At 45.7% G+C, this 16,090-nt stretch overlaps 1 protein-coding gene across 1 annotated transcript in view; it reads left to right on the top strand.

The window, feature by feature from the left end:
- The window catches only part of LOC310681315 (1-phosphatidylinositol 4,5-bisphosphate phosphodiesterase gamma-1-like), a 109,651-nt gene that overhangs the window by 88,945 nt on the left and 4,616 nt on the right, over positions 1–16,090 (top strand). Inside the window, exons 23-30 of the mRNA XM_083449002.1 lie at positions 2,170–2,333; positions 3,756–3,852; positions 5,686–5,910; positions 7,583–7,731; positions 8,823–8,937; positions 10,518–10,679; positions 11,970–12,058; positions 13,284–13,468. Coding sequence (XP_083305128.1) covers positions 2,170–2,333; positions 3,756–3,852; positions 5,686–5,910; positions 7,583–7,731; positions 8,823–8,937; positions 10,518–10,679; positions 11,970–12,058; positions 13,284–13,468 — 1,186 coding nt within the window. The remainder of the gene's footprint in view (positions 1–2,169; positions 2,334–3,755; positions 3,853–5,685; positions 5,911–7,582; positions 7,732–8,822; positions 8,938–10,517; positions 10,680–11,969; positions 12,059–13,283; positions 13,469–16,090) is intronic.

The raw sequence follows: 16,090 nt of genomic DNA on the forward strand, positions 1-16,090 counted from the left end.
CGTTTTTGTGCGCTCTGGTTTCTGTCATGGTGTTCCGTTGTGCCAGAAGCGGTTTAGTCCTGCCAGCCACATGTCCCGGAAAGCTGTCTGTGGACAAACGCCTCCTCCCTCGGCCTGAACGCCAGATGAGCACCGCAACCCCAGAGTCGCCTTTGACTGGACGTAACCATCCAGGAGGGGGATGCGGGTGGCGCTGTGGGTTAAATCACAGAGTCTAGGACTTGCCGATCAGAAGGTCGGCGGTTTGAATCCCCACGACGGGGTGAGCTCCCATTGCTCGGTCCCTGCTCCTGCCAACCTAGAAGTTCAAAAGCACATCAAAGTGCAAGTAGATAAATAGGTACCGCTCTGGTGGGAAGGTAAACGGCATTTCTGTGTGCTGCTCTAGTTTGCCAGAAGCGGCTTAGTCATGCTGGTCACATGACCCGGAAGCTGTACGCCGGCTCCCTCAGCCAGTAAAGCAAGATGAGCGCCACAACCCCAAAGTCGGCCACAACTGGACCTAATGGTCAGGGGTCCCTTTACCTTTACCTTTTAACTGCCCAGGGGTCCTTTACCTTAACCTTTTACCTGCATTTTATAAAATTTGCCTCCCACTTGATTTTAGAAAACCTCAAAGCAGTTTGCCAAAGGAATAAGGTCCTGAGGTTATTAGTGAAGGGAATTTAAACATGCAAAAGGATTGCTTGAGAAATTACCGTATTTTTCGCTCTATAAGACGCACCAGACCACAAGACGCACCTAGTTTTTGGAGGAGGAAAACAAGAAAAAAAAATCTGAATCTCAGAAGCCAGAACAGCAAGAGGGATCGCTGCGCAGTGAAAGCAGCAATCCCTCTTGCTGTTCTGGCTTCTGGGATAGCTGTGCTGCCTGCATTCGCTCCATAAGATGCACACACATTTCCCCTTACTTTTTAGGAGGGAAAAAGTGAGTCTTCCAAGCGCAAAAAATACGGTAATCTGCTAGGAGCAGATGAGAGCAAAACCCCTGTTCCCTCCTCCCAGTTGCACTTGGAAGCTGCCATTTGGAGACCCTGGAGCAAATGTGGAGGTTGGTGAAGTGAAGGACATGAGCATAGCTGCCAACATTTCCCTTTTTATAAGGGAAATTCCCTTATTCCGAATAGGATTCCTCGCAAGAAAAGGGAAAAGTTGACAGCTATGGACATGAGGCAGGAGCTGGTAATGCAGGTGAGCTGTACACAAGCAAGCTGCCGGCCAGCTCTGCTGAGACTCTTTTTATTAGCACAATATGCAAAACCAGTCAGATGCATTTTGGACTGTGAGCTTTACACATCTTCCAGTCCCGAGACCGTGGGGTGGTACAAGGTTATGTTACAGGGAACCAGGCAGAGGGCCTTCTCGGTAGTGGCGCCCTCCCTGTGGAACGCCCTCCCACCAGATGTCAAAGAGAACAACAACTACCATACTTTTAGAAGACATCTGAAGGCAGCCCTGTTTAGGGAAGCTTTTAATGTTTGATGTATCACAGTATTTTAATATTCTTTTGGAAGCCGCCCAGAGTGGCTGGGGAAGCCCAGCCAGATGGGCGGGGTATAAATAATAAATTATTATTTTTATTATTATTATTATTGGCACCTGTTTCCACCGTGTCATTTTCCCCTTGGACAATGTATGACAAAAGAGACAAAGGTTACAGACAGACCACTAAGAGAGCAAAGGTTAGACAGAGGGCATGATGTTCAGAAAGCTGTGGCTTTGTCTAAGGGGGGGGGGAGTGTGCTCCACAACCCAGCGATCATTCCTACAGGTTGGGTTGTTCGGCTTCCGCCATCTCCCCAGGACGAGCCCGGCTTTGCCCATCTCAACGGCAAGCCAAATTGGCTGCGTTCGCTCGGAAACTGGAAGGCGCACCAGTCAAACTGAACTGGGACTGGGGAGCCTCCGTAGGAATGTTACAGGAAATTGTGGTGGGGTTTGTGGGGTTTATCGGGGCAATGAAGAGGGAGCCTGTTCATGCAGGCAGCATCTTCTTCAGTGGCTGGCTTCCCTAGAATCGTGGAATTGTAGAGTTGGAAAGTGACCACCTGGTCCAACCCCCCTGCGACGGGAGAGCAGGAACTGTCGCTTGCCCTGCGTGCTCCTCCGCGGAGCATTCCTGCGTTGAGAGCCTCTTCCAGTAAAGCCAACCCCTCTGATGTCCTTGTAGTTATCTCCAAAGACGGGAGGAGCTCCAAACCATTTGTCTTCACCATCCATTCCCAGCAGATGACCCACCCATCCCAGTCGCTGGACGTGGCGACAGACACGCAGGAGGAGCTCAACGACTGGGTGGCCAAGATCCGGGAGGCCACGCAGAATGCAGATGCCAGGGTGAGTCTTCCAAGAACTTGTTTTCCTCTGCCCTATCCAACACTTTTTCCTTTTGTGCCATGGCTTTGAAAGCCTGAAGACATTGTAAGCCTGATGGGGGGTTGGTTTTTGCTGATCCACAAGCCACTCTAGAAACCTTTCCAGAGTCAGTAATAATAATATTAATAATAATATTAATAATATTAATAATATTAATAATAATAATAATAATAATAATAATAATAATAATAATAATAAATAATACAGTAAAACATCAGTCGTTACAAACTTCCCTAATCAGGGCTAAATGATTGCAATGAGTGAACAGTTCCCAGAATCTTGTGTTGGGGCAGCAGCAGCAGCAACAACAACAACAACAATAATAATAATAATATGCTGCCCATCTGACTGGGTTGCCCCAGCCACACTGGGTGGCTTCCAACAAAATATTAAAACACAAAACCCACAAACATTAAGAACTTCACTATTCAGGGCTGCCTTCAGATGTCTTCTAAAAGTCAGATAGTTGTTTATTTCCTTGACATCTGATGGGGGGCGTTCCACAGGGCAGGTGCCACCACCAAGAAGGCCCTCTGCCTGGTTCCCTGTAATACCACTTTTTGCAGTGAACAACAACAAAATTTAGCAGCTGCATGCCTGATATCAACAGGTTTCAAAGTGTGGGTGCTGCCCCACAAATGTGGAATGGGTGTTTTGCGACATTTATATATATATATATATTATAATATTTATTGCCTTTTGAACAATTTAAACACTACAAAACCAAACAGAAACAGAAAAAAACAATACAATACAATATAAAGACACTACATAACACTAAGCACATTAAACTAACAAAACCAAACAAAAACAATTTAAAACACTCAAACAATTTCAATATCTTATCTTTCATTCACTTATTTCACCGACCTCCTCACACCTCCCTTTTTGTATTCCACTTCTGTCAATTATTTCAGCAATTCCTTTCCATCTTCCTCTGTTTTCTGTCGTATAATTATCTTAACGCATTCTAACCTTATTTTACCCTTAAAATTCCATTAATCTATTTATACTTAAATCCTTATAACATTTCTACTAAAGCCATATAACTTCATTCCAACATTTTAACATTCATTAATTTTGCAGTATTTCTGTAGATAGTCTTTAAACTTTTTCCAGTCTTCTTCCACCGACTCCTCTCCCTGGTCTCGGATTCTGCCAGTCATTTCCGCCAGTTCCATGTAGTCCATCAACTTCATCTGCGTTTTGCGACATTTATAACAGTGCCAGTTCCGCCAAACATTATAGATCAGTTGTACAGTACTGTTGTCAGCCGGCTCGCTCTATTTCACGGAAGTAATTATTCATATGGATGGATCAAAACGAACAGATGCTCCGTGGAGTTTTTTCTGACCTTTTCTGCCGTTTGTGTGTCCTTTGCAGATGCAGGAGGGGAAGATCATGGAGCGGAGGAAGAAGATTGCCCTCGAGCTCTCGGAGCTGGTCGTTTACTGCCGCCCGGTGCCTTTTGACGAAGAGAGTGAGTCCTCTCCTGTTGGGTTGAAATAAGCGACAGACGAGTAGTTGGTGTCATGTGGGAGGCATCTCCCAGACCAAGTCTCGGAGAGTCCCTTTTATTGTATATTACCCCAATTGCCTCATATATGCTTGGTGCTGATTGGTTACACGTGGGGTGCGTACAAGCGTTACAGTGTTGCATATACATACAAGGGGTTACATGAAGACATTATGCATCATTAGATAGAGAGAGCACAGGAACACAGTAATCTATGATTGATAGGGTGGTACTCAGAGTGCACTTAACATTCTTCCAGTCTGCGGTGATAAAGAGAGGATGTATATAGTTAGATAGGAAGGTCATGACATCACTTAGACATTCCGAGCTATCCGTGCCAGGGTAGCTTGGAAGGGAATGTACAGAAATACCACCTACGCAGGATCTCTAAGAAAGCAACAGTAAAGCAATACAGGAAAGCAATACTCTACATCTCCCCCTCCCATCCAGTCCCACGTGGAAATAGGGGGCAGACAGGCCCCGGGGGAATCTCTTGACCCATCAAACTCCTGTCCCTGGGTACCTGCCTCCTTCCCTGCCTGGTGCTGGGATGCTCCTCAAGACCATCTTGGCCTTTGAGCCAAGAGGAGTCCAACAGGTGCCCAAAATTGGCTTGAAACTCCCCAATATCTGGTCATTCATTCATTCATTCGAGGGAGGAATCTAAGGTAATATTCAGGCTATCTGCCCATCTACTTTTCCAAGCACAAGTGTTGGTGCTGACCATTAAAGCCCTAAACGGCCTCGGTCCAGTATACCTGAAGGAGCGTCTCCATCTCCATCGTTCAGCCCGGACTCTGAGGTCCAGCTCTGAGGGCCTTCTGGCGGTTCCCTTGCTGCGAGAAGCCAAGTTACAGGGAACCAGGCACAGGGCCTTCTCGGAAGTGGTGCCTGCCCTATGGAACTCCCTCCCATCAGATGTCAAAGAGAAAAATAACTACCAGACTTTTACAAGACATCTGAAGGCAGCCCTGTTTAGGGAAGCTTTTAATGTTGAAGAGGTTATTGTATTTTAGTGTTTTGTTGGAAGCCGCCCAGAGTGCCTGGGGAAACCCAGCCGGGATATAAACAATAAATTATTATTATTATTATTATTATTATTATTATTAGCCACGTGCAGCTTCTCCCAGGCAGGGGATGAAGGCTCCCGCTGCCTGGGAGAGGCTGCGCGCAGCTATCCCATAAGCCAGGACAGCAAGCGGGATCACTGTGCAGCGATCCTGCTTGCTGTCCTGGCTTCTGGGATTCAGATTCCCCCCCCCCCCTTGTTTTCCCTCTTCCAAAAGCTAGGTGGTATAGTGTAGTATAGTGTATTTTAAAATGGGGTTTTAGAGTTTTTTTAGGGGTTTTTGAATGTTTTATGTAGTTTTTATGTAGTTTTATGTAGTTTTATGTAGTTTTGTGGTAGTTTTATGTAGTTTTGTGGTAGTTTTATGTAGTTTTTATGTAGTTTTATGTAGTTTTGTGGTAGTTTTATGTAGTTTTATGTAGTTTTATGTAGTTTTGTGGTAGTTTTATGTAGTTTTTATGTAGTTTTATGTAGTTTTGTGGTAGTTTTATGTAGTTTTTATATAGTTTTATGTAGTTTTGTGGTAGTTTTATGTAGTTTTTATGTGGTTTTATGTAGTTTTTCAGTTTCATTGTTCCGCAAGGGACAATGACAATAAAGATATCGTATCGTATCATGCATCTTACTGTCTGGTGCGTCTTATAGGGCGAAAAATACGGTAGTTTTCTTTCAAAAGAGAGTGTTTCCCAACCCCCGCTTGGACGGGGGAATCTGTTCTTTCTTTCCAGAGATCGGCACTGAAAAAGCCTGTTACAGAGACATGTCTTCCTTCCCGGAGACCAAGGCGGAGAAGTACGCCAACCGTGGGAAGGGCAAGAAGTTCCTTCAGTACAACCGCCGGCAGCTAAGTCGCATTTACCCCAAGGGGCAGCGGCTGGACTCCTCCAACTATGACCCGCTGCCCATGTGGATCTGCGGAAGCCAGCTGGTGGCCCTCAACTTCCAGACCCCCGGTAGGTCAGCCCCCTTTCCTTACAGCAGCTGCGACCAGTGGCTGATCTCTCTCTTTTTCCCCTTTTCCCTTTCATTGCAAGATTTATTGACATTTAGAAAAACAACAATTGCCAAGCACCAGGAAGAAGAGGAATATCAAGAAGACTGGAAGAAATTTAAGGACTACTTGAATAAATATTGTAATGTAAATAATTAGAAGTCACTTGAAAGTACCAGAGAAGCCTAGGAATAAACTGGGATTTAATGAAATAAATGGAACCTCGAACACTAAGAAAAGTCAATAAGATAGATAATAATTGGAAATATTTTGTCTAAGAATGTTACATGCAGATACAATGAAATTCAGAAGGGAGGGAATTGAAGAAGTCAATCAACAATGTAAACAAAATTGGATCTTTAAGGGATATGGGATTAAGAATACTTTTTCTTATTGTTGTGGTCTTGGTTCAGTTTTTTTTTTTAGTATTGTATTGTTTTTTTCATTGGGTTTTTTTGTTTTCCTTTTTTGTTATCTTTTATTTGTTATAATTGTGAAAAACTCAATAAAAAAATTGGGGGGGGGGGGAATTATCAAGGACAAAGTGTTGTCTTCCAGAACAAATGCCCGTACGGATGTTAAGTGTGCTGTCATCCACACGGCATCAAAACTTGGAAGCTCTTAACGCTTAACGTTATAGGCAGTTGTTAAGCGTGGAAAGACAAAAGAAGTAATTATAGTTTTGTTTTGTTTTTAAGACGACCCCCAAATTTTATTTTTATTTTTATTTTATTTTTAACAACATCTTTATTGATTTAAAATACAATCATACAATAAAGGTAAGTACAACAGAGTTAAGCACAATAAAGAAAAAAAGAAGAAAGAAAGAAAAAGGACAAAAAAGAGTTTAACAGTAGCAAGAAAATTTCAGTTAAAAAATAAAAACCAAATATTTATACAACATCAAATCAAATCGAAAGTATACGGAGAATGGAAATTATATTATATGAAATCACATAAACAGAAAACTTATGACTCTCTGAAAGTCACAAAATATGCATTCTTAATGGATTCTCTTGAAAACATAAAGCCAAATAAACGTAAGTCTTTGAAAGTCTTTGAAGACTATGCAAGTCTCTGAAAGAAGCAATGGGCCATATTCTTATCTGGTGAAAACAGTCTGTAAAGCTTTGTTTATGGCGTCTAACGCTGCTGAAGAAGTTTGCAAACCGACGTTGTGAACAGTGATCCCGTATATACCCATTGTTCCGTGGAATTCTTCTTCAGCAGAGCAGAAGGATACAGAAATGCTTCATAAACCCATCTATATGGGGAATGAGAAAGTATAACAACATTGCTATGGATCAGTGGTCATAAAGTTATGTACAGTTATACCTTGGGTTGAAGCAGCTTCAAGTTAAGTATTTTTGGGTTGCGCTCTGCGGCAACCCAGAGGTAGCAGAGCGCGTTACTTCTGGGTTTTGCCGCATGCGCTGACGCTCAGAATGACGTCACACGCATGCGCAGAAGCGATGAAACGCAACCTGCACACGCGCAGACGCACAGTCGCGTGTTACCTTTGCTTCAGGGTGCGAACGGGTCTCCGGAACGGATCCCGTTCGTATCCAGAGGTAGTCACTGCCTACTGACTATTGTTTGCAACACAGGGGTTAAATTGTTCCCTCTGCTTCCAGACAAGCCTATGCAGCTGAACCAGTCGCTCTTCATGCTGGGGGGCCGCAGCGGATACGTGCTGCAGCCGGACATCATGCGGGACGAGCTCTTTGACCCCTTCGACAAGAGCAGCCTGAAGCACGTGGAGCCAATCACCGTTCAACTGCAGGCAAGTGGGAAGAGGAGGAGGAAGAGGAGGAGGAGGAGGAGGAGCTGGGGCGGCCCAGCTCCAGCTCCCATCCGGTGCTTTTCGGCAGGGGAAACTGTGCCGTTCCTTTTCCTATGCACTGTTTTTGGGGGACAGGGAGCAGGCAGGTGTGGGGGACTCCCTGGTCCTGAATGGGGTAACTGTGCCCCTGAAGGACCAGGTGCGCAGCCTGGGAGTCATTTTGGACTCACAGCTGTCCATGGAGGCGCAGGTCAATTCTGTGTCCAGGGCAGCTGTCTACCAGCTCCATCTGGTATGCAGGATGAGACCCTCCCTGTCCGCAGACTGTCTCGCCAGAGTGGTGCAATGCACTCTACGTGGGGCTACCTTTGAAGGTGACCCGGAAACTACAACTAATCCAGAATGTGGCAGCTAAACAGGTGACTGGGAGCAGCCACCGAGACCATATAACACTGGTCTTTATAGACCTACATTGGCTCCCAGTACGTTTCTGAGCACAATTCAGAGTGTTGGTGCTGACCTTTAAAGCCCTAAACAGCCTTGGCCCTGTATACCTGAAGAAGCATCTCCACCCCCATCGTTCTGCCCGGACACTGAGGTCCAGCGCTGAGGGCCTTCTGGCAGTTCCCTCATTGTGAGAAGCAAAGCTACAGGGACCCAGGCAGAGGGCCTTCTCGGTGGTGGCACCCGCCCTGTGGAACACCCTTCCACCAGATGTCAAAGAGAACAACAATTATCAGACTTTTAGACGACATCTGAAGGCAGCCCTGTTCAGGGAAGCTTTTAATGTTTGATGCATTACTGTGTTTTAATATTTTGATGGAAGCCGCCCAGAGTGGCTGGGGAAACCCAGCCAGATGGGCGGGGAATAAATAATAAATTATTATTTGCATTTGCTTCCTAATGCCACTAGTTGCAAATCGCAGGAGGGGAGAGTGCGGATCTCGCACTCGGATCCAGCTTGTGGGTTTCAGGTTGGCCAACATGAGAACAGGATGCTGGGCCTTGGGCCTGGTCCAGTAGGCCCCTCTTAGTGTTCTGACATCTTACCCTTTCCACCTAGCTCAGTGCCCCTCTTCTCCTCCCCACAGATCCTGGGGGCCCGGCACCTCCCCAAGAACGGACGCAGCATCGTTTGCCCCTTTGTGGAGGTGGAAGTCTGTGGCTCCGAGTTTGACAACAGCAAAAACAAGACGGATGTCGTAGGTGAGAAGCTGTGGTTGAAAGACAGACAGACAAGACAGACAGATTACTGGACTTTCTCTTCCTGCAAAGCAAAACTAGAGCTCCTGGCCGGTTTGCTCTCACGACGGGGGGGCTTTCCCCCTCCCACCTGATCAAACTTGACATGAGCCAACAGTGTGACGCGGCAGCTAAAAAAGCCAATGCAATTCTGGGCTGCATCAATAGGAGTATAGCATCTAGATCAAGGGAAGTAATAGTGCCACTGTATTCTGCTCTGGTCAGACCTCACCTGGAGTACTGTGTCCAGTTCTGGGCACCACAGTTCAAGAAGGACACTGACAAACGGGAACGTGTCCAGAGGAGGGCAACCAAAATGGTCCAAGGCCTGGAAACGATGCCTTATGAGGAACGGCTAAGGGAGCTGGGCATTTTTAGCCTGGAGAAGAGGAGGTTAAGGGGTGATATGATAGCCATGTTCAAATATATAAAAGGATGTCACATAGAGGAGGGAGAAAGGTTGTTTTCTGCTGCTCCAGAGAAGCGGACACGGAGCAATGGATCCAAACTACAAGAAAGAAGATTCCACCTCAACATTAGGAAGAACTTCCTGACAGTAAGAGCTGTTTGACAGTGGAATTTGCTGCCAAGGAGTGTGGTGGAGTCTCCTTCTTTGGAGGTCTTTAAGCAGAGGCTTGACAACCATATGTCAGGAGTGCTCTGATGGTGTTTCCTGCTTGGCAGGGGGTTGGACTCGATGGCCCTTGTGGTCTATTCCAACTCTATGATTCTATGATAGCATATGTATCTTCTGAGTCATTTCCTACTGTCTCGTGGCTTTGCATAGTTCCTAGTTTCCCAGAGGCGGGGTCAGCAATTTGTGTTTGTGACAGTTTGAACGACTCATTCATTTAAGGTTATAGCAAAATCAGGTTAAAAACCTCCAAGCCTGCTACCTTCCAGGGGAGTTTGTTCCTCTGTCTAACGGCTCTTGCCATCAGAAAGTTTTCTCTAATGTTGAGTCGGAATCTTATTTCTTGTAACTTGAAGCCATGAGTTCGAGTCCTGCCCTCCGGAGCGGGAGAAAACATGCTTGCTCCATTTTCCGTATGACATCCCATCATATATAAAGACCAGGACTAGCCACCTGAGAAACAGTTTCTACGCAAATGCAATTCTGGTTCTAAACGCAGCATAAGGAGTCTCTATAGTATATTATTGTATTTTAAGATGGGGTTTCAGAATTTTTAGGGGTTTTTGAATGTTTTATGTAGTTTTTCAATTTCATTGTTCTGTATGGGACAATGACAATATAGATATCGTATATTGTATATTGTATATCGTATATATTGGAAGATGGCTATCCATGTCTCGTCTCAGTCTCCTCTTTTCCAGGCTAAACATATTCCTCATAAGGAATTGGCTTCTCATAAGGCTTGGCTTCTAGACCCTCTATCGTCTTGGCCGCCCTCCTCTGCACACCTTCCAGCTTGTCAATATCCTCTTTACATTGTGTTGCCCAGAATTGGACACAGGACCCCAGGTGGGGTTCAGGGGTCTTGGCTTACTCACAATCTCCTTGTTTCATTTTGATTTTCTCCCAGCTGACAACGGCCTCAATGCGGTTTGGCTCCTCAAGCAGTTTGTCTTTGACATCAACAACCCCGAGTTTGCCTTTCTGCGCTTTGTGGTCTACGAGGAGGACATGTTCAGCGACCCAAACTTCTTGGCTCAAGCCACCTTCCCTGTCAAGGGCCTCAAAACAGGTATGTGCTGGATCTCTGCCACACACCCTCCCCCCCCCCCCCCCGCTTCCTTCCTCACACTGGTTCATGGCTCTCTCCCCCCCATGATCCTATAGGGCCCATTCTCCTTTAAAAAAAAAATTACTACATTTTCAGTTTTTGTAATCACAATACCCATACATACATCTATAAACTCAAACCTCCTCCCGCCCCCCTTCCTGACTTCCGTATATATTTACTTTAATCTTAGCATTTCTACAACCACTTTTTTACCTTTTCTCTCGTTTTTATATTTCTCCTTGTTAAATGTACAGTGGTGCCCCGCAAGACGAATGCCTCGCAAGACGGAAAACCCGCTAGACGAAAGGGTTTTCCGTTTTGGAGGTGCTTCGCAGAACGAATTTGCTATGGGCTTGCTTTGCAAGACGAAAATGTCTTGCGATTCCTGGGGGTTTTTTTCCGCTCCCCACCACCTTCTTCTAAGGCACTAAGCTGCTAATAGCCTTTTAGCAGCTAATCCGCTAATCCCTTAAGCCTTTAATAGCCGCTAATAGCCGCTAAACCGCTAATAGCGCTAATCCGCTAATGGGCTTGCTTCGCAAGACGAAAAAACCGCTAGACGAAGAGACTCACGGAACGGATTCTTTTCGTCTTGCGAGGCACCACTGTAAATCAGTTCCTTATGTTGTCATTACAAAACATTTCAACTCAAAGCTACAAACGTTTTCAGATGTTTGCAATATTCTTTCATATAGCATATAAATTTGCTCCAGTCCTTTTGAAGCAGTTCATCATGCTGATTCTGGATCTTCCCTGTCAGCTTTGCTAACTCAACGTATTCCACCATCTTCCTCCGCCATTCTTCCAATGTTGGAATCTCCTGTGATTTCCGTTTCTATTCTCTGCCCCAGTCCCACTGGCCACGGGTGCCGTGGAAATGATGGAGTGGTCCAGTGGGTCTTCTTTGGCAGTCAATATTTTTATATTAACAGTATTATTATTGTTGTTGTTGTTATGAGAGAAGAAAAGGCTCTGGCAGGGTTCCCCAAACTCAGGCCTCCAACCGTTTTGGGACTACAATTCCCATCATCCCTGACCGCCGATCCTGGTGATGGGAGTTGTAGTCCAAAAACAGCTGGACAGCTGGGAAACTCTGGGCTAAGGAGTAAACTCTGCACAAATCCAGAGAGAAGTCCCCAAGATGTTTGGAAGGTGTCTTGTATGCCTCCTTCTGGCAATGCCTGCAGACCAGCTGGTGCCAAATTTATTGCTCCGCTTTTGCTTGCGTTCAACTGTGGTCTCTGCCTGCAGGTTACAGGTCGGTGCCCCTCAAGAACAGCTACAGCGAGGACCTTGAACTCGCTTCCTTGCTGATCCACATTGAAATTGTCAATGCCAAGGTAAGCAAGATGCTTGCGGTATCTGATAGGCTGCTTCGCCCTCCGCTGGCAGAAGCGATGCCCCGTGCAATGGGCTGCCTATGGTTAAAAGCAAGAGTCTAATTCTGCGCGGACCCTCTTGGCTTTGGCCTTAGCATCAAAATACTTAGAGAAAGGAGCTGTGTTTACTGACAAAATGTGGTTCTGGTTCTCTCAGGGTTTCAAGTTAAAATGCATTTAAGAAGTGTCACAATTTTTACTGTTTTATCTATTGGGGGGTGGGTTGTGTGTACAAAATTTATTAAATTTTCTGTTTTACAATTTAGAATATTCATTTAAACAACCTTAAAATGTCCATGACTTCCCTTCATATTTTACATAGACTAAACCATTCAGCAATCCATTATTACATCCATCAAAACTGGTTTACATTGTTGAATTCATCTTAATGCTGCCGACATTTTCAAGTGTACACAATCACCCCCCCCATATATTCAGTAAACATTTTCCAATCTTCTTTAGACGTATGCTCTTCTTCTTCTCTTATTCTATATGTTAGGTCCGCAAGCTGCGCATATTCCATCAGTTTAGGCTGCCATTCTTCTTTAGTCGTGACCTCGCTTGTTTTCCATTTTGGGGCTAACAGAACATGGGCCACAGTAGGGGCAATACATAAATAACTTTTTAAAACCTGTTTTATCTTTTGTAAACTGCTCTGAGGTTTTCTGCAATCAAGTGGCCTATAGGTTTTATGAAATAATAATAATAGTCCAAAGGACGCGGGTGGCGCTGTGGTCTAAACCACAGAGCCTATGGCTTGCCGATCAGAAGGTCGGTGGTTCGAATCCCCGTGACGGGTGAGCTTCCGTTGCTCTGTCCCAGCTCCTGCCAACCTAGCAGTTCGAAAGCACGTCAAAGTGCAAGTAGATCAATAGGTACCGCTCTGGCGGGATGGTAAACAGTGTTTCCATGCGCTGCTCTGGTTCGCCAGAAGCGGCTTGGTCATGCTGGCCACATAACCCAGAAGCTATACGCCGGCTCCCTCGGCCAGTAAAGCGAGATGAGCGCCACAACCCCAGAGTCGGCCACAACTGGACCTAATGGTCAGGGGTCCCTTTACCTTAATAATAGTCCAACCCCCTGTGATAAATGCAAACTGGCGCCTTGGAAGCTGCAAGGCAAGGCAGTCGCCTCCCTCTGGGGTTGAGGGCTTTGCCACCCACAGCAGTTCCTCTGTGTGTTGCAGGAAGAAGACGACGAGAACCTCTACTCCTCCATCCAGCAATTGCGTGACCGCGCCAACGAACTCTCCAACCAAGTGTCCGGCTTCGAGCACAGCAACAACGGCGACTCTCGCTACCAGCAGCGGCTGGACGAGCTGCGAGCGGCTCAGGAGCGCCTCATGGAGCTGACGGAAGTGCGCAACAGGAAGTGAGTGGGCGCCACTGGGCTCTCCCTTCCAGAGGAGTCTTGCAAGGTTCTCCCTCTGCCCTACAACCCTGCAGTGTAGGCTGAGCTGAGAGTTGGTGACTGGCCCCAAGAGCACGGCCCAGTGGGGATTTGAACCCAGGACTCCTGGGTCCCGATCCGGCACTCTGTAACCACAATGCCACCTGCTCTCTTTACGTTCTTGAGGAGAAAGCTAGCCAAAATGTATAGGTGCCAGGACAAATCCTGACAAGACAGAAGTACTGTTTTTGGGGGACAGGAGGCGGTCAGGTGTGGAGGATTCCCTGGTCCTGAATGGGGTAACTGTGCCCCTGAAGGACCAGGGGCGCAGCCTGGGAGTCATTTTGGACTCACAGCTGTCCATGGAGGCGCAGGTCAAATCTGTATCCAGGGCAGCTGTTTACCAGCTCCATCTGGTACGTAGGCTGAGACCCTACCTGTCCGCAGACTGTCTCGCCAGAGTGGTGCATGCTCTAGTTATCTCCCGCTTGGACTACTGCCATGCACTCTACGTGGGGCTACCTTTGAAGGTGACCTGGAAACTACAACTAATCCAGAATGCGGCAGCTAGACTGGTGACTGGGAGCGGCCACCGAGACCATATAACACCGGTCTTGAAAGACCTACATTGGCTCCCAGTATGTTTCCGAGCACAATTCAAAGTGTTGGTGCTGACCTTTAAAGCCCTAAACAGCCTTGGCCCTGTATACCTGAAGAAGCATCTCCACCCCCATCGTTCTGCCCGGACACTGAGGTCCAGCTCCGAGGGCCTTCTGGCGGTTCCCTCACTGCGAGAGGCCAAGTTACAGGGAACCAGGCAGAGGGCCTTCTCGGTAGTGGCGCCCGCCCTGTGGAACTCCCTCCCATCAGATGTCAAAGCGATAAACAACTACCTGACATTCAGAAGACATCTGAAGGCAGCCCTGTTCAGGGACGTTTTTAATATGTGACATTTTAGTGTATTTGTCATCTTTGTTGGAAGCCGCCCAGAGTGGCTGGGGAAACCCAGCCAGATGGGCAGGGTACAAATAATAAATTATTATTATTATTATTATTATTATTATTATTATTATTATTATAAATTATGTTGGAAGTGCAAGATGAAGGAAGGGAACTTTCTACACATGTGGTGGTCCTGTGCTAGGGTTAAGGCTTTCTAGAAAATTATTTGCAATGAATTAAAGAAATACTAAAATATAACTTTAGTAAAAAACCAGAGGCATTTCTATTAGGGTTAATTGATGAAGAAATTAATAAAAAAGATGTACATTTATTAATGTATGCCACAGTGGCAGTGAGAATCCTCTTGGCTCAAAGGTGGAAGCAGCAAGAGATCCCTACATTGGAAGATTGGAGAATAAAAATGGTAGAATTTGTGGAGCTGGCGAAGCTGACGGGGAGAATTAGGAATCAGCCCGAAGAAAAATATCAAAAGGACTGGAGCAAATTTAGTTATTACTTGAAAGAAAATTGTATTCATTTAAAAACGTTTGTAGTATTAAGGTGAAACGTTTTGTAATGTGAAATTATGATGCTGATTTATAAATAAGAATGTGATTATAAGATAAAGAAGTGATTATAGGAATGCAAAAGATATCTTATAGGCTATAAGCATGTCAGAATAGAGGGAGAAGGAAGTCAAAGCTCACTTTGAGCAAATAAGATGTTGTGAATATGTGCATTGAATTAAAATGAAATATGTAAAAACTAAATAAAAATTATGATTAAAAAAAAAAGTTCTCGAGGAGAAGCCCCCAGGTCCACTCAGACGCCAATCATTCTCAACAACAATCTTTATTACAGCCCAGAGACCCAACAAATCGTTACAAAGCAATACACAATTCATACAGCCTACCTCCAGGTTAAACACGCATTTTGTTCAGAATATAGGGATCATTGGTTCTTGCAACCACCGATAAAAACTTTTCCACTGCTAATGTTCTAGCATTTGTCCGGTCTTCCAACAGGAACCTGACATAGCGAGCCTCTGATTTTCCCGGGAAAGGTACCAGCAAGGGTAGTATCAGTTCAGCCCTGGCTGGCTCATATTTTGCACAGTGCAACAAAATATGTTTTATGGAATCGATGTCTTGAGCACACGAGCAAAGTCTGTCCTGGTAGGGAACCCACCTGCCATCCAACACTGCAGAAGGAAAGACGTTTAGTCTGGCTTTGGTGAAAAGCCTTTGATAGTTTGGTATTGTCAGGTTTTTAATGTAAGATGTTAACTTAAAGACATGCCCATATTGTACTCCTACTGCCAGCGGACTACAGACTGCGCGTGATTGAGATCACAAATCACTGTGTGTATTATCCAGTGGCGTAGCGTGGGGGGTGCAGGGGGGGCCGGCCGCACCAGGCGCAACATCTGGGGGTTAGGGTTAGGGGGCGCAAATCCACAGGTTAGGGGGCGCAAATTACTTGCCTTGCCCCGGGTGCTGACAACCCACGCTACGCCACTGGTATTATCCCATAATCTTTGCTTTAATATCTTTTGGGCACCTTCATAGCCCAGGTAATACAGTTGGGGGGGGGGGTGACAGACCAATAGAGGTGGTTTTTTTAGCCATGGTTTTCTGCCATTTGCTGACAAATTCCTCATTG

The sequence above is a fragment of the Podarcis tiliguerta genome (genome assembly GCF_965153285.1).
Source record: "Podarcis tiliguerta genome assembly, chromosome: 7".
Classification (NCBI taxonomy): domain Eukaryota; kingdom Metazoa; phylum Chordata; class Lepidosauria; order Squamata; family Lacertidae; genus Podarcis; species Podarcis tiliguerta.